Genomic DNA, 19,098 nt, shown 5'->3' on the forward strand with positions numbered 1-19,098 from the left:
ACTCAATCTAGACGCTCTAAGCATCCCAACAAACCCAAAATCACAATGGTGCGTAGCATATTTTCTCGTTAAAAGCGTGTTCAAAGAACGCGACACGCCCTTCTTGGGAAGAATTTTCTTCCGAGTGAAGTGGTCGATGAAGGGCGATGGTCGGCGAGTTGCAAGCGATGGCTTCGCCCTCGGTGAACAAGACGAGTCTTATCCGAATGTGCACCTATCAGACTCTAATCGAAATGAGTTATATTAAAATAATTTGGAATTTGCGCGTATTGTAGGACTTTCATTGGTCCACAGAGTGTAGTCCGCGACAAAAAAGAGTCCACGTGTTCATATTTCTTGCCCTGAGATGGATAGGCGGTTTTGTAATATAGACCTTTTCTGTGTACTCTCGTCCCCAGCGACCTAATAGGCGTATCCGGTATGGGCGATGAAAAAATAATCCAAAATTTAAACCTACAAATAGTAAAAAAATAAAAGGGAGGCAAAACGAGAAAGTGTGACGGTTACGCTTATATCCTAAATGCCTTCTATTGGCGTGACAAAGGCAAAACAATGCTTTCGCCCATACTGGAAGTGACGTCAATTCAAGATGGCTGCGCACTTGCAGAAAAGGTCTATAGGACTTTGTAAATGTGAGAACAAACACATTAAAAAAAAAAAAGATATGAGATCAAAAACGAACTTTTTCGAAAAATGACTTCAGTGCCCGTTCAACATTCGAGAAATCACAATTTGTTGGGAAGTCCTGCTTAGTATCAATCCGAAACCTGCGATTTCAATTGGGGTTTCCGTGTCCGGGGATTATCCAGGATAATTCATAACATTGGAACATTCAAGAACTTCAACTTAACCTTTTGTTAAGAATTAATAAACTCAAAGCATGCTAATTGTTTTACTTTTATGAAAGAAAAAAAGCACGGTTAAAGTAGATTTTTAGTATACTTTTAATATCTGAAGTAGATTTCTTAATATCCCTTTATTGCACTTGTTATTTCAGTGATGCGGTCCGCGCGTTGACCCAGTCTGGCAACTAAGTTACTCATGGTTGTAGTTTATGTTCAATACACTATTAGAAAAGTAAATATTCTGTGAATATATTTCGCGATGTTTTTTGTTAACGTAAAATTTTGTATATTTTAATGTACTACTTTTTCCCAAAGAGGACGTTTGACCCAGCCTATACAATATAAATGAAGCAAGTATTAAGGCCTGAAAATTACCGTGTCCAATATTTTGGCTTCACTGCATGCTAACCTGGTGATCGCGATTTCGGTAGAACCTCAATACTTTTTTACACGAATGCTATTAGTATATCTTAAAAATTCTGTTCAGGTCTTTTCTCACCGCTGTCGAGTGTTTGGACGACCACTTCGTCTGAAGGCGGCCCGGCACCCTTCTTGTTGTACGCCTGCACGATGACGCTGTACTGCGTGAAGCGGGACAGCCCCGTGAGCACGCAGCCTTCGCCCGCGTCCATTTCGGACTCCAGTGTCTTGTAGATGTAGGGTTCCGAAGTAGCCGCCACCCTATAGCCGATGTAGTAGCCTTGAATGATGCCGAAGTGGAGTTCCTTGTTCGGAGCCTGCGAAGTCGTTCGGAGTTCGCATATGAAGGAACCAATCATTCAAATAAGACTACTTACGTACAGGAATGCGATAGCATTCCTGCGCGCAGTGCATGCTTATAAGTAGCGCGCCACGTCTTCATATCGGACGTGGTTCTCCGGCGGTGGCATCAGTCGCTCCGCCACTGCGCAGGCGCGGCGAACCCCGTCGGCTCCATGGCTTCCATGACGATGCATCTGTGTCGCTGTGCTTTTCTTTGTTTTATTTTTGAGGCGCGTCCACTTTGACCTTGAGCGCCCCGCGGGCTTCCGTGACGAGCATCTGCGTTGCTGCGCTATTGGCTAATGGGAATTTAACTGCCGTTTCGCTGCTACAGATGGTTACAACAAAAACCGGCTTCGCTCCATGGGACGTTAATAGAAAGTTTTCGTAGACCGCCTTTTCCTCTCCGCTATGCCCTCCGCAACCAAGAAGCGGCTACTGCGCCTGCGCGCCGATGCCCTTGACTGTGGAGTTTCGGGTATTGTAACGGGTTGCGGAGGGTGTTACGGGATGACGAAAACGATCTACGAAAACTCCCTAATGCTTTTGCATTAATAACGCTATCGCTATACCTGGTTGAATGTTGACGTTCAATTGACCGCACCGACCGTGTTTGCCTCGCTTTATTTCCCTTGCACTATGCATTTATATGATCCATTCAAATTTATGCCAATTAGCCAAGACTTTGTTTAGTCACTGGTAGTGTGAAGCGTTCCTGGTGGATAAGTGTACAACTGGTTTAGTTCCTCTTACAAGTTAAACAGACTTCCGCCAGGTTAGACAAATTGGGTACATAAAAACAAGTTGCGGACCAGAATAAACAAAGTATAGTGTGTCTTGTTGAACTCACATTCCAAGTGATCTTCAGAGACCGAGAGCTCGTAGGCTGTGCTCTGACCTTGGTGGGAGGACCGCCGGGAGCTGAAAAAAACAGCAATAGGGGGACATTGAAATTTCTATCGCTCGAGTAACGATAAAATCAATTGAATTACAGCTTGGAATCACGAAGGGCCAAGAGGTGTGCTATTTTCCTCCCATTGCCCCATTGCCTACGCCTTCACGGTAGTAAGTGGCCTTCTAGCATACCATGACGTTTGTAAAGAATCCAACGAGTTGGCTGGGCTATTTTGCTTCATTAGGCTTTGAAGGGACTTTTGGCAGCAGACTTGGTTTGGCCACTTCTTGGGTTTTCGGTCTAACACCAAAAAAATTTGGTAGATCGTTCCGATACCGCCAATGACAAAATCAACGACGATAGGAATAATGCGTGAGCACAGGCCCCAGAGGAACATCGGGTATCGTCATCGGGGTTATTAGAACAATCTTTTAAAAATCCTCATCAGTAGATTATCGCGAAGCCGTTTTCTCTGTCAATAGTCGTTTTAACAAGCAGGAAAGTAAAGAGCGTCTCGAGTGGTTGCCATTAGGCAATTAAACCTTTCGAGAGGTCGTTATATTCATCTTGTTAAGAGCCGGAACCAACGCTCTAATGGAGCCATCTTGCAAAAACTTCATATCAAGAAAACAGAATGCAGAGGAGGAAGCAGGTTATCGATTCCCAAAAATGGGCTTATGGACGTCGCCTTCTATTCACGAGACTGAGGATACGTGCTCTAAGAAATTTTGGGCTTCCGTCTCAGGAATTACACCAAAAAGTTTTGAAGCTCCTATGATTATCGCGAGATGACTCTATATATTGAAAAGAGACATCTGCTCATGCACTGATACAACGCAGTTTTTATTGAGACAGGAAAGTGTTACCACCATTTAATGCATTATATATATCTAACAAGTTCCAGTATATATCGTGTGAGTCACTATAGTCGATGGCAGGTTAAGGACCCAGTAGGGGATCCGAATACAGCGCTCGCTCTTTGCCTACCTTGGGCTTCGGCTGCGCGTGCAACGTTATTAAAGTAAGAAGGTCGCTCTCCAGACGAAGCAACTTAAAAAGCTTGTGACACAAAAATTCCGGCGTCGGCGTTGTGACAGGAAAATCCTGATTGGTCGATAGGATCGTGAGTTCACAGAAAATTTAAACCCACAACGCTCACGTGAAACAGGACGTCACGCTTGGAATGAAAGTGGTTAAAACATGGCACGTCATGCGAATTAAAGGTTGCCGCATGTCTCAAAGGATTTGGCTTTATAGAGATAGAGTAGAGGAACGACGTTCCCGAAACGCGTTTCTTTTTGTGAAGAACAGAGTAAGGTCGCCGTTACATCTTGCATTGGTGGAACTGGAGCGGGAACTAGTTATACTTTTGGAATAACTGCGAGAACAAATTTTTTTTATTTTCGTTTTTAAATATATCTACAGTTATGCCTAAATTTAGTAGAGATTTCGCCTTTTATTATCGGTTATTTCAAACTCTGACTTCGAAAGGAATGGGAAACCGTCCGAGAGATAGTCGAAAACAAAATAACTGGAACAAATGTGACCGTGGCGGCACGCCACGCAGTTCTATGAGATTATTTTCAATTGCTCGCTTTATTTTATCTACGTATTATCCGGCACAATATTTCATTAAAATACGAAAATGTAAACTCAAGGTAACGACACGTTCCAAGCTTAGAAACGTAACGGGAAAGCGTTCCTTTCGACCCATTGGAACTGGTAGGGGGAACTCGTTCCAGGATTGAGAAGGAACGAGAAACGAGCTTTCGTTTCTGTTTTGGAGAAACTTGTACAATATTCCATCGTACGTACCTTCCTCCGACGTCGTGACCTTGACAGAATGACTGGCGTCGCTGCGACCTATCCTGTTCTCCGCGTAGACCCTGAAGTGGTAGACGAGCGCAGGTTTGAGGCCCCGCACTGTTCCGGACGTCTCCGTGGCCGAAGTGCTTAGGTTGATCATCTTGGCGTGCCACTTGGCTGTAAATGGAAAGGTAATCGTATACGGCGGTATCGGCGAGGGAGTCCCCTCAAATGCAGCAATGTCCTAAGGAGTACGCTTAGGGATTTTTGTCTATACTCGGTTTCACTCCAAGCCCGACCGCAACCGGTGGTACGGATTAATAGAGCAAATCAAGCAGCGTAAAAATCATGAGCCATTTCACTCTGAGAAGATGAATGACCAGCGAAGCTGTTTAGCACATGACAAAGACGTGGCACAGAATTTTGAACACAGGTGCGAACTATCGTCGACCCGAGGAGCCGGCGGAAAGTAGACAGGCGCGACGGGACCGCCACCCCGGGAGTGCGGAAGGAAACTAGGCACGCAATCGCTCAGAACGACGAGAAAGAGAGGGTGTGAGGGTTTTTGTTGAAGCACACGAAAAATCCACGGAACCCTAGTTATAAACAGCTTCGCTGTAAAAGTACCTTCATCACGGCGTTCGCTCTCTTTGTGCATTTGCTATCGCCGGTTAAACCGATCACGCACAGCGAATGCATCGTAATCCTGCGCTTTTTTGCGTGCGCGTGATTGGTTAAATTGGGGATAGGAAGTGCACAAAGACGACGATCACCAAGTACTTTTGGTGCTGCTTGATGGGGTTCATCGGATCGTGTTGTCGGCTCCGGCCGGACTTGGTGTGAAACGGAGTGTAGCTTTTGACCCCCGCTAGGACGTAAGCGGGACCATAGCCTGGTGTATATAAGTAAAGTGGAAACACGTTGGTCGTGGTAGAAGATCCGATTAATTAATCCGATGGTCCTCTAGCACGTTCGCCACAAGATGGCGGAAGGTTCGAGGACGGTAACTCTAATGCCCGCCTGACAACGATGTACACATCGATAAGACGTGGCAGAACACACGGGGATAGAAATTGCCGACGTTTGCACGTATGACTCTGAAAGCCGGCATTTTGCTGCTGGCTCGATCGTGTAGATGGCCGGACAGTTAAGCCTCGCTAAGAGGTCCCCACGGCTACCAGACTGGTGACCCAACGAAGCATTTACCATCTACTGTGGCCAGACCGGCTTTTGCAGCGCGGCTTCGCGCAAACTTCTACTGTAAAGGGCAGATACCATTTCCTTTATTGCTCTATCTAATTATGCGGAGCGCAAATTTGTCCGCTTCTTCCGCAGGGGCTGAAGTGAAGTCAGAACGCCGAGCTGTGATTGGCTCTGATCAGAAGGATAGCGGGCCAACTAACATTGAGCCACTATTCTTCCAATCAGAGCCAATCAGAGTTCTACTATTTGTGTGAACACAACTCCTGCGCAAGAAGCAGACCAACTTGCGGTCCGCAAAGGCGCAAAGCCCCCCGCTCCTTCCTCTTTAACAGCGCGAACCTGGAAAGGAAAGAGGAGACGAGGAGGGACTCGCCTCCTCTCCAGCGCTCGCTCTGCTAAAGAGGAGGGAGCGGAGGGCTTGGCGGGAGCAGCTTGCCCAGGTTCCTTGACCTGCAACAGACTATAGTTGCCCGCAGTGCTGTAGAAGCCATGCGTGACAAACAGGGAGGAACAACCGCTTTTGCACGAATTTTGATCTCCAAGGAGGAGAAAAGCGACGGAAATGGGAAAGGGGGGGGGGGGGGGGCGGGGGCACGAAAGAGGGTTCGGATAAGAGGGACGCGGGAGTTTTTTTTCTTCCCTCCTTTGCAACTTGTAGGTGACAATCTTATCCCTGTACATTTGGTAACGCTGCGCGCAACCAGTGAGATCTTGGCATGTAATAACTTAGCTAGCAAAATATGACATTTGAGCTTCTGATCTTTTCATGTCATTACCTTATTAGTGGTTCCGGATGCTCGGAGAAAAAGTAGTAGCTACGAAATATTAACGCATCATATTTTGATTTGATAAGAAAAAAAGAAAAAAAAAAGAAAAAACAGCTTAACGAAACGCGCAGCCATTGACATCAGCGTAAGCATTTTGTGATTGGCATTCGGCAAGAGCCATCAGAATTTTTTTTTTTTTTAAATCCGGACTAAACAACGTGTATCGGTCTGTTCCATCGTCATTATTTAAAGAAAGCGTTTTTATTGAGCGAGAGAAGTGGAAGGTAGAAAGAAACATATTTAAATTGTGCAGAAACGAGGCGAAAAAAGGCGGAAAAAAGACGCCCTCTTGCCAGTGGCGGCACCAGCCAAACCAGCCGTATCTCGCCGGCAGTGTTCCAGCTAGAAACAACAAATGCCAAATGTAGAAGCGGCTTGCAGCTAGCCCGGAATGTTCATTTGGGGGAGCGCTAGAATTTCGAGCGCGTAAATGGCGTGATTTAGGAATCATCATACGCACCCTTCTATGTTATACGTAGGTTAGCCTCGAAGGCTGCTCCGAAACGCGATTGCATCAAAGCCGTCAAAGCCGACCGACAGATGCCTTAAAGGAGGCGAGATCGGGTTCTCTTCTTATTTTTTTTTTCTTGCGTGATTTTTGTATGAATTTCGGTAGACAATAAATGCTTCTTTTCAATTTTATCGCCAGCACTTCCTTTTCTTTTTAACCTATCACGTTGCAACTCCCTCTGCCGAGTCGATGCTTTGATCCTACCGCGCTGGATTCTATAACGGGGCGAGCCGCAGTGGGCGACGAAGATCGCTCTGCGCCGGCGCGCGTTGGGTTTTCCCGACGCCGAAGTATAAACAGCCCAGGTCCATGGGTAACGCCGATCGCGTTCAGAGCCGGAACTTACGACGTTGCGCGCGGGTTCTCGGCGCAGCAGCCATGCCCACAACTCGCGGCCAATTTGCCAGGCGTTTCGCTCCAACCCTCTGATAATTTAATTTTTGCGACTGCGTCACGGAGCAGAAATGTCTGATTTTTTTTTTTTGTAATTTTAATTTGCTTATAACTTCCCAAAATAACTCAAATTTCCGTAAGAAAACGTTTTCCCCCATGTTCTTGCGTTCGATGAGGTCCGTTTTACCGCAAATTTAAACCAGTTCAAACATCGTTGGAGGGCCCCTTTAAAGACGTTAACACAGAACATTTAAACGGGTAGCTTATTCTTAAAGTTAACTGCTCGTAGGCTACTTAGTGTATACACCAAGTTTCGCAATTTTGAGACTCAAAGTGATTGCAATAATCAAGTTACGGATGTTGATAATGTTTGTCGGGCGACCAGGCAACACTGCCCGAGTTGGTCACACATAGGGAACATAAACCACATGATCATCATATTTAGTTGGACGATCTTTTCATACTAGGTGCCCCGATGGTCGTCCAATTAGCTCGCCTCGTCACGGTATGGCCGCACACTGTCACGCTTCTCGGCTGCTGCAGTGCTACCCTCGCTCTCACCCCCTTGCGTTTTTCCCTTCCACCATGCATAGACGTGCGAGGGCGTCCGGACGATAGTGAGTTCGTCCGTGACTATCTCGTCGTCGTCGCTTGAGCTGGTCGCCACCAGGTCCAAGTCAGAACGACCAGATTTCAACATCTCTTCATAACAATCACTCTGATCGCTGCTGCGACCAGTGTCAAAAAGACCTTGACGAAGCGAGCGATGCCGTACAGGTCATCGTCTTGAAACCGAGTGCTCAAGACTCGGAAGGTAAACGAGGAAGTTGAAGAGCGAGACGCAGAGAGAACCGAGTCTGCCAGTGCGCGCAAGTAGACGACGCGCTTTAGGCAAAAGACGTCACCGTCTCATCAACCAAGGTGGACTTTTCAAATCGGGCTGATCCGAGGGTCCGGATATAAATCCATTAGTTCACGAAAATAACACGCCATTTTCAAAACAAATTTAACAAACATTCAGGAACACGCAAGGGGTCCTAGCAGTATAGTTATCTCATTTTATTTTTGTCATGTAAGCATCTCAGTCGAACTTTCTGGGAATCACCGAGTTGCCTCAAAATTTATGCAGCATATTAATAGACAGATCTGAACTAATACCGAACATCGCGAGTCACAGTAATATATATTCTTTCTAGCTCCTATTAAATTTTCAAATTGGGTCCGAGAACAAGAGCACGTCTGTTCTTCCCCGTATGATCTCTCTGCACAACATCTCTGAGGCGATGCCCTACAGATGTCGTTTTAAGGTTAGTCATCCCAGCCGAGCCGTATATTTGGAGAGTTTGGCCAGTTTATGATCTCGCCTGCGTAACGCCCCCCTTCCGAGTGAGCCAATCAGCCCGCGGCGCCGAGTGAGGGGCGCGAGCGCATGCGCGTGAACTCCACGCTGCTCACTGCAGTGAAGGGAGGGCCGCCATTTTCATTCATTCGCCCGGTGGAATGCATGAGATCGACACTCAAATTTCGTTGTTTTTTTTTTATTTCGCTAGCTTTGACAACAAAATGATATAGTACGTGTTATTCCTCGGTGGGTTAAAAAGCTAAAGAATGGAGTTTTTTTGACGTTTGATCGTAAATTATTATTCAGCGAAAAAAGAAGACGGCCTGTAGCAGACGACGCGTAGCCCCAACAGTGCTCTGCGCCGAAAGCGTGTTCCGTCAAAATGGCGGTTGTTTACTCTTTGCTCCCTGCTTCCTCTCACGCTCCTTCGGCGCTTTCCCCCTGTCCTTCAATTTTCTTCTCTCCAGCGACTTCGTCACCACGTCTACTGGCCAGACTCTCCCAATATACGCTGAGTCAACCTCGCACTTCCACATGCCCTAATGGCAACACTGCAAACGTGACGCCAACAGTTATGATATATGGGGTCAGTGTTGGCACTACACTTGTTCCCGCCGAGTTACAAGAAGTTTAGTATTATAAAACGGATGAAAAAAAAACAAGAAACTTACGCTACCAAATAAAAGAAAATGAAAAGAGCGCGCAAAGTACGGCGTTTTTTAGAATGCCTGCTCGTCTTGAAAGTTAAACAACACGTGACATCTCGCCACTGGAGGGTAAGGGAAAATTTCAATGTTAGTATTTAACTTCTACTTCATGTGCTCTTTTCTAAAATATATATTTTGTGTGGTGGTAATAAATACGCCGGGAGAGAGTACATATAGCCTGGGTGTTCCGAAAATAGGGTTAGTTTGGGTGGCTCAAGGAAACACCGGAGCTCCCGCCTAAACAAAGAGCCAACTCACATCCGTCGTCCTTGTACTGGACCGTGTAGTGGGTGATTGGGCTATTTCCGCTGTACGGCGCGGTCCACACCAGTTTGACGCTCCTGCTAGTCGTCTCCATAGCCTTGAGGTCTTGAGGAGCGTCCGGAGGTTCTGAAAAGACGAGAGAAAGTAACGTTACGTCACTATAGAAAATACACAACGCTCCTAAAAGATCACAGTAATGTGGCTCCAATGGAAACGCAGTAAATGCTATAATATAACTTGAGAATAGCGTCCACATATCAAAATCGCGAATATTTGTGACAGTCTTTACAAATATTTTGCCAGAAAGTATAGCTTACTCCGCGAAAATTTATGAACCTTGGCGCCGACAGCTTTTGCGTAGTTGAAACGGATGGACGCGCGCAGCTTCTGGATCTTTCTATCTTGAATTTCGAGGCACGGCTGCTGCCATCTATCGTCGCGGAGACCCGTCGAGGTGGCTGGGCGAAACGGCCGTCTCTGCTGCGTCAGCGAATCCGGTATCTCGGTGCGTCGGAGGCAGCCCTCTCCCTCGGCGCAGCGCGAAAGCGCGACGGCGTGGACAACGCGATGCGTATACGTGTTTTCTCGGACGCGGTCTTTCCACACCGCTAGTAGAGGGTTCGGCGCTGTAGGCGCGCTGTTTGATGCAAATGAGCAGAGCAGAATGTATTCTCCTTGTGAATAATTTGCTGTCTGTTACCTATTTTCTCTCTCCTTCTTTTCAAAGCACCTGAAAGAAAACTAAACTTCAGTTGCGTAAAGAGTTCGTCTCCCATAGCGCCAAAAACTCGCTTTAAAGGCAAAAAAAAACAAAAACAAAGACCGCATCTCCGCGTGGTGAATGATGTTGATTGGGGCTCTGGTGGTGCTGATGATACTGATTTGATTCATAGGTAGTGCTGATGGTGCTGATTTTTTTTATCCTCTCCGGAGCAGTTTGCTGTCTGCGTAGGCGCTGAGCCGCAGCATTCCGAGCTTTTCGTTCGTTTTCATCCTTGTCAGAAAGAAAAAGTGTGGTATGGAACGTGGTTATATACGCATTTGAGCATTTGACCGCAGCACCCTCTCGTCTATAAACGTTGAGCCAATGCATGCAAAGTTTAACGCAATTATATACGCATTTGACCGCAGCGCCCTCTCCTGTATAGACGTTGAGCGGCTACATGCAACGTTTCGTCTATGACATCCCCAGCTCTTGGGTTACTACCACATCTCAGTACCCCCTACTCGTCCCGCAGTCACGGCCGAGTGGTCAAGGCGATGGACTAGAAATCCATTGGGGTCTCCCCGCACAGGTTCGAATCCTGTCGACTGCGCAAACATTTTTTTCTTTTCTTAAGAAAACAGACGGGATGGTAATCGATGTGAGCACGGACGCCGGACAAGGCTAGACCCTAAGGAGCTTCGCCCCTAAAACTTTCGCCAACTTCGGAGCCGTTCGTCGAGGGCTCGGGATGATGTAGCGGATGTAGTCGACACGCGTGCACGCCGAACACCTCCGTCAATCATTTCGGGGCGCAGCACTTTTGGCTCTGTCTTTGAGTCTGAGAAAAAAAAAAAAAAGTTGCGAGTCGAAATTGGCGACGCGAGACATGTAGCGCGGAATATTGAGACCGAGCTGTGCGTGTACTGCGAGGGAGGGGGGAGCTTGCGAAGCGCGTCGCGCCGTTCGACCCGCACCACTGTCGAGCGAAGGATAAGAAACACAGAAGCATGCAAAAGTGCGTTAGGGCCCAGAGAGCGCGGAGGGGGTCGGACACGTCGGCTGACGGATGATGGAGTAGCGCGAGGGGAAAGGGATATCCGGCCAAGGTGAATTGCGGCTCAATGAAAGGCGAATAAAATTGCCGCCACCGTTTCTTGACCGTGGGGAAGGCCATTGGTGAAGGCTTTCCCGGGAAACACAGCAGGGCATGCGCGTACACGGTATACACGGTGCCTACCGGTTCATTACTCCAAAGAGAGAGAAAAAAAGAAAAGTTAAGACGAAAAAAAAACATGTTTACCATTTTTTGTAATGCGAAATTAGAGCGCAGCTCTTGAGGATGAGGAGGGGAGGGTACGGAAGGGAGGGTTAGTCCCTCTTCCTCCTCCGTACCATCCCCTCTTCCTCCCCTCCTCCTCTCCAATTTAGCGGAAACTTTTCGCTAAATTTTCCCGCTAAATTTAGCGGGAAAATTGACGTCACGTGACCTCAATCACCAATTCAATTTCCCCGCTAACTTTAGCGGGGAAACTGTGACGTCCCATAATGCGACGCGCGCGGTTACGCCGACGCCGACGGCGACGCCGCTCAAGCCGGGAACAGGCGCCTAATAGCTGCGATCTAAAATATAAATTGGCTGCATGTTTAACCATGATGACAAACGCGATGAAATGTGGTAGCTTTACAGGAATATCGTTATTGAAAACATTTAGGAAAGGAATGGGTACGGTGACGAAATGGTTGCAATATGCCGTACACACATCGAGGACGGCGTCAAGGACGGCCTTTATGATGACTTCAAAGACGACGTCTAGAACGACCTTTAGGACGACCTCTAAGACGATCTCAAGGACGAGCTATAGGACGAAGTCGAGGATGATGTCAATGACGCCAGTTCACGTCACCGTCAGCTGCCTGCGCTTACGATCTCACGCGACCGGCGCTTACAAGAACGGAGCTTACGCAATCGGCGTTTACGCGAGCGGCGCTTACGCGACCGGCGCTTACGAGCTTACGCACCAGCACTACATGCTCGGACGTTACGTGACCTGACCTTGATAACACGACCTTGAGAGTGCTTGGGCCTAGAAGGCTGTCGCCTTAAAAAATACGCAAAGGGGCTGTTGAGTTTTCACCTACACTTTGTTTCTCCTCAAGTCCAGACGGAACGGATGCTACGAGGTGATGAGACCAATCAGACAGCATCAAAAGCGCACCATCATGGTGTTCGTCATTTTTCTGTACGTGTTCTATCATCGCTGAATCAGTCATAAAAAGAGAAGAGCCGTGTAACTCGAAGTTTTGACTCTGTATGATTAGTCCAATCAGCTCGCAGCGTCGGCTGCGCCTGTACTCAAGCTGAAACGAAGTGTTGCGACAACGAATTTACTGATGCTCACCATAATGAGATATACCTTAGAACAACATTGCAAGGAAGATCAAAAATACAATATCCCAGGGCGCTTATTCTTGAAAGCTGGGTCAAAGCTTGAAAGCTTGATCTGGCTACCTGCTTCCAAGCTCTAAGAAATAACTTGGTTCGACTATATGGTGCCGATCCCCCGGGCCTTTACGTTTTTAGCTATTTATAGCGTTCTTTTGCGAAGGCCATCCACGGTGGGTCTCAGTGAATCCTGTCACGATTCTTCGGGATCGTGGACGAAGGGTGCCGAAGCACCTCCGAGAAGTGAACGACTCGCAGCCTGGTTGTGAGGGTGGACGATGACTGACCAATGTTGCCCGCCGAGCCTGGCGGTCATCGACGGGTGGACTGGAGGGGCGCTACGTGTTTGTCACAAATCCTTTAGTTTTTCTATAATAGTGCAAGCATTTACGTATAATGTTCGTATTTTTTTTTGTCTTTTTGTTAATAACCAATATTCCCCCGATATGAAAAAAATGGGAAATACAGAGGGGTTAGATAGACCAGTGGTCCTAGAAGGCTACTACTTAAAGCTGGTAAAGCCCCTTCGCGGAAAGTAACGACATGCTTCAAAAAACGCCGTTTGCTGTCATAGAAACAATTATGATGGCGGACAAGCGCGGATTTAAAACAAGAAAGGTAAAATGGTGTGCACGAAAGAAGAGGTGACTAAAGAGGAGAATAGAATAACGGTATAAAACGCCTTCAGAGCTCAGCGGATGCTAGAAGCCGGTGGCTCTAATCAAGAGACGCGAGGACACCGTCAAGACTCAACATCTTTCACTTTTTTTTTTTGCGGCTAAGCCAATCAAATGCAGAAAGGGCACTGTGACACTGTACTCTTAGTCTGAGTCACACAGTGGTCTGAGTGTATGCGGTTGAGTCTCTTTGGACTTTCGACTGCCCCCTGAACTACGATTAAACCTAGGTATAGAAATGCCATATACTATCCTGGGCATTCACCGGACGCCATATTTGAGGGCGATGTTTAGGGCGCATGTATATATATACGAAATGTATTTATTATATGTACAAAGGGGATTCGTCAAAACGAGCTTACACTAATAGCCTGCTAAGACTGACAATCTTGATGGTGTGGAATGCACGCTCCAAAAGAGCTGTGGAAGCTCGCCGTCAGCACGCATTCAGCAACCACGCACACAGATATGGCCGCCAGTGAATACTCCCTATTGGCGACGTGAGCGATCGAAAGCGTCGCTGTGGTCGGCCTGCCACGATTGGCCGAATGCTGACAATGACGTCAGCAAAGGATTTCTCATCGACGGATATAACAGGAATGTTAGAACTTCAATTTTGACGGTGTTGGCAGTGTTGCTTTGAGAGCGCTATGATTTCAGGCTTCCACCATGCCAATTAAAAACACCATCGAACTTGTTATTCACAAGGTAATGACGTCACGAAAGGTAACCGAACGAGGGCGCCACCGAAACATCTCGCCGCTAATAAGCAGTGTGACCCCGGCTTTACAGTGGTCAGCTTCTGCGCACTACCATATATGTAGTGTGAACCTGCTTACCTTGAACGATGAGCTGAATGTTTGTGTCGTCGTGGCCGAAGTTGTTGGTCGCCACGCAGGTGAAAAGCGCCGAGTCACGCCGGTCTGTTTGACGAATCAAGATCTCGGACGTGACGCCCGTCGTCTGGATCGTCTCCACGAGCTCGTACCTGGGTTCGAAAGTAAAACAAAGATGAATACCTCTGTACAACAAAATTCCACAGGATCCATACGATAGCCCAACCTTTTCAATGCCTAAAGGAGGCAAGTTTTTTATGTTTATGATTTGTCTAAAAAAAAGTCGCTATATTGATATAACACCAAAGCGTCTCGTGTGCAGAAAGCGTTAGCGATATATGCGCAAACCTGGCCGCGAGGCGACGGCCACGAAAAAAGAAATGCTTCAACAAGAAATTGAAGCGATTCTGTATCTGAGGAAAAACACTTAAATTGTCTACCGAGATTGTTTTTCGGTTTGTTACACGGAGGCTGCAGAAAATGATTTTGAATGTACCGCTGAAGCCCCTACTTTCTGGAGCGTGACATCGAAGCAGGCGTTCTCGGAATCACCGATCTTGCGCTTCTTGAGTACCTATATATACTCCGTTCACCCTTAAAGGGGCGGTGCAGCGATATTCAATTTGAATGTTTTTCACTTTACACGAGCTTACTGGCACTAGTGGGACTCAAGGATACTCGCACGCAACTGCTAATAAACTCCTTTGTTGCGGTGTAATTTCAAGGACAAAAGCGAGCGTTTTCATTATCTCTCCTTCGCGGAACTTGATGACGTAACTGGGGGATCGCAATATCCTCCAGCGACGATATTTGAATGCGGCTCATAGACTGGACCGACCCGAGCATTGCGTGGGAACTTGATTTGGGCTCGTCAAAATCGATAGCTCGAGAAGCTTTGGGTAGTGACCCGTGTCCAATCGCTGCACAGAGGACAATAGCCGAACCATAACGATGTTTGGAACTCAGCGCGTGTCCTGCGCCTTGTCAACCCAAGCGCATGGCTATGATCAACATTTGCTGCCTATAATTGGCTCCAGATCACGTGACCGTTTGTTCTGGCTGCGAGTTGAAGGGGTGAACTCTGCTCGTTTTTCTTTAATTGCTTTGCGACTTCGATTTCCTGTGGTAAAAAACGAACAGGTGTTTCACAGGTAATTCACGTCAATGATTCGTTCTAAGCGGTATTTGCGCAAAGTACAAAAATCGTCGCATCGCCCCTTTAACCTCAGACTATACTCTGTTTCACCTTAAGATGTACCGCAGAAAAGACTACAAGCGCGAGCTCCTTGCTCTAGGCTAGGGCACATCTCGGCAGCAGAAGCTGTCGTGCGTTAAGAACAGCTCCCAACGCTATGAGCTCGCGCTTCTAGCCTTTTCTGCGGTACAACATAAGGTGAAACAAAGTATAGGAGCTCTGCCTTCAGGGTAAGCTTTCTACCCTTGCTTACACAAGTGTGAACGCGCAAGCACGTGCAACCAAAGCACCGCGGAAGCGAGCGAGCTCGCGCTGAAGGCGGAGCTTCTAGTCTCAGCTTAAGGGGAAACGGAGTATATCAAAGCTATTCACGCGCACTCTTAAAAATAAATTGGTATGTTTATACAGCCTAGAACTTGGTCTGCCTCACAGGGGCGACGAGTCTCCCAGCTGTCGATGCTATTTTCAAAAAAAGGACAGAAAAAGACGGCACGTCTGGTGTCAGTGCAGGGGATATTCCGGGCAAGCTTTCAACCGCACTCACCGCTCGCACAGAGACACGCGCTTGGCGTATTACTCTATGCTTGGCGGCTGAAAGATCTTGGTATGATGTAACGACTGGTCTCTGGTTTTTCGTGTTTTCTAGCGTGTAGCATCTTCGTGGAAAACGAACGTGATATTCAGATTCATGGGATAAAACTGCGTAGAATCAACCTCTATCTAATTTTCGGAGATGTGTTTCAGCTTCCCTTTAACGGAAACCTTACCGGCGTATGAATACCAAGATAATGTTTCCTTTATGCACGAGTCCCACTGGAACGACAAGCAGAAACAACTGACATCGACAGGCCTCACACACATGCAGCATGCACGCGAAGGTAGCTTTGGAAGGTTTGCAAACACTCGAGCTTACTTCATGAGCACCGAGAGACTACAGGCCTGCCAAAGGTGCCGTCGTGTTTATGCTGCACGTGTTTGAGGCTTGCCGGTGTCGGTTGTTTTCGTCTGTCACCCTAGCGGGTGTCGGGCCTAATGGAAGCTCTTACTCTAAGAGACATGCCTGCCTGCGAGGCCGAGCGTTAGCGCCAACGAGGTAGAGGGGCTTAGAGCAATAAACTGGCAGCTGAAAGTGATCCCCACCCGGCGTCTCGATTTCAACAAAGTACCGCGCACAGATAATTGCTTATTTATCTTTAATAACAGTATACCCACGAGATAAGTTCTGTTTTGTTTGTTTGGGTCCAAAACATGCTCTTACGACAAAAACTCGGGCAGCTTCACAATGGCTCCGCTAGATACCGTCAGCCGCGGTGCAGTATTTTGGGTTTTATCGGAGCTAGACACTGATCTCTGGGGCTCACAGAATTGAAAAATAGCTCATCATGTTTTTTACAGCGATCGCAATACAAATCTCGGCTCGTTTTTGCGTAACGGCCTCAGAATTTGGCACGATCACGTGTCTAGTGGTCAAAATTGTACAACATGGCGGCAGCCCCGGGGGGGGGGGGGGGGGGGTGGTCACTTTTGCCTGGTGAACGGAATGCCATTTCATCGCTTTAAGCCCCTCTACCTCTATGGTCAGCGCACACCTTACGACGAGGCGTATGGGGTGTGTGGTTATGTGGTTATGCTGTGTATGGAGTATTTGGTGACGTGGCGTCACGTCACGTGATGTCGAAGTTAAATTATACGACCTGACGCTGTGAAGTCACCTGCATACGTCGCATGACGTCAGGTAACGTAATGTCGTGTCGTTAAACAGCAAATTCTAATAATCACTCCTTTAATAATGCATTCCTCGCCTTATACATGACTTTGAAGATAGAGGTCGCTGCGAATTTGTTTGATCCGACTGCAACGGAACTTCTCTCTTGATGGTGTGGTACGGCAAAGGGTGACGCCACATGACCACATGACTTGTGGTGAGATCAGCCATGTGATCACGTGGCCTATATTTGCACCAACTACGCGCCCACGTGATCGGCAGCGACGTCGCGCTAAACTTGGTTGGACGTTAGCGCGCAAAATCTAACAGGAGGTTAGCCGTATAATTTAGCTGACGACGGCGCAGTACGGCAATGCGACATAAATTTAAACTTTTCTTCTAATAATGCGTTCCGCGTTCAAGGGTAGTGAACCAACGATATCAGTGTCCATAATAAGTGGCGCATGATCTAAAGAATATGCATTTGAATGATATTAGTTATAGTCGTACTTTCCCATACCAAAAAGCGATAGTTATAATGAGCGTAAAAACAGAGTTCTAAATGAGCATCATGGCCGAAATCGGAATCATGTGGCGATATCTGTTTATTGTACCCACAGCCTTCGATAGCTTTTTACATGTGTATTGCACCGTATCGTTCCAAGTCATGTATTGATTAAAGTTCACCCCCAGGACTTCCACGTTCTCAACTATATGAATATCGCCTTTACCAAAAAGAAGTACACAGATAGGACAATTTGTATTTCGATATCTAAATACCACGGCCTTTGTTTTACTTATGTTCATTTGCAGGGCATTTCATGATGCGCAAGCATTTAATTTATTAGATAATGGTTTGCATTACTTATGATTTTATATATGTTAACACCGAAAAAAAGATATACTCGTATCGTCCATATAAATAATGCAGTTCACATTATTGTCAATATCTACTAGATCATTAATATACAAGTTGAAGAAGAGTGGCCTTAAGTTGCTGCCCTGGTGTACGCCGGCGGTTAGTGGCCTGAAATTTTATCGTTTCTTTTTTATTTCAACACACTGATGACGGTTTTGAAGATAAGTTCTAATCATCTGTAAAGCGACCCCACGAACACCATAAAGGTACAACTTCGCAAGTAACGTTTTATGATTTATGCGTTCGCAGGCTTTTGTGAAATCATGAAAATTGAGTTCAAATTGAGCGTTTGGAGAATCTTGGAGGACCGACCGCAGCGACGCTTTTGGACGCGCACGTCTTCAATAAAGCTTGTTTTACTTTTTGATCGAGACAAGCCGGTGCTATACAAGCACGAGCATGGGTCCCTGAATAATGCTTCTAGTGCACGAGCGCGCGTGCTTCGCAAGGGAGCTGAAAGCCAAGGCCAGCGCGACACGAGCGCACGCGGCCCATGCCAATACGGTGGGAAACTGAGGGAGAGGAGAAAATGATAGCGTGAGCTTTTCGCCGAACTTTCATTGGAAAGATGGTGGGTAGATGGAAAGGCTTCCCGCCTTTGCGCCTATCCCACAATCTCCCTCCAATCCGAGCGAACAACAGCGTCGGCCGCTCTTCACTCAGACTCTAGCGTTCGATCGCCGAACGCTGGCGTCAGGCGCTCATACGCGATACTCTGGGCGAGGAACAGCCTGCCATTAAGAGAAGGCGCAAAGAATGGAAAACACTATTTGTTCTTAAACTATGGCAGTCGCAATGGGAACTGACGATTCTTTACACTTAACGCAGAATGTTTGCCGAGCGTGAAAATATGTGCCATCGAGATCTCGCTGCTCGAATTATTAATACGGTTGCGAGTCACGGCACGTTGTTGACGCGCAAGTGGAAATGCAGACTCACGCAACAACGCACACACGCAACAAGGCACTCTTATCGCACACGCTCATACATGCAAACACAGACACGCACGCACACACACCCATAAAGACCTACGCCTACAGGCACGCACGAAGGAACAAATAG

At 47.1% G+C, this 19,098-nt stretch overlaps 1 protein-coding gene across 1 annotated transcript in view; it reads right to left on the reverse strand.

The window, feature by feature from the left end:
• Window positions 1–19,098, reverse strand: part of LOC115319483 (Down syndrome cell adhesion molecule homolog) — a 194,265-nt gene that overhangs the window by 30,415 nt on the left and 144,752 nt on the right. Inside the window, exons 12-16 of the mRNA XM_040213140.1 lie at window positions 14,221–14,369; window positions 9,550–9,681; window positions 4,318–4,485; window positions 2,458–2,528; window positions 1,345–1,582 (exon numbers count right to left, since the gene is read on the reverse strand). Coding sequence (XP_040069074.1) covers window positions 1,345–1,582; window positions 2,458–2,528; window positions 4,318–4,485; window positions 9,550–9,681; window positions 14,221–14,369 — 758 coding nt within the window. The remainder of the gene's footprint in view (window positions 1–1,344; window positions 1,583–2,457; window positions 2,529–4,317; window positions 4,486–9,549; window positions 9,682–14,220; window positions 14,370–19,098) is intronic.

Source organism: Ixodes scapularis, unplaced genomic scaffold (genome assembly GCF_016920785.2).
Source record: "Ixodes scapularis isolate PalLabHiFi unplaced genomic scaffold, ASM1692078v2 PGA_scaffold7__128_contigs__length_106722199, whole genome shotgun sequence".
In the NCBI taxonomy this organism is placed as follows: Eukaryota; Metazoa; Arthropoda; class Arachnida; order Ixodida; family Ixodidae; genus Ixodes; species Ixodes scapularis.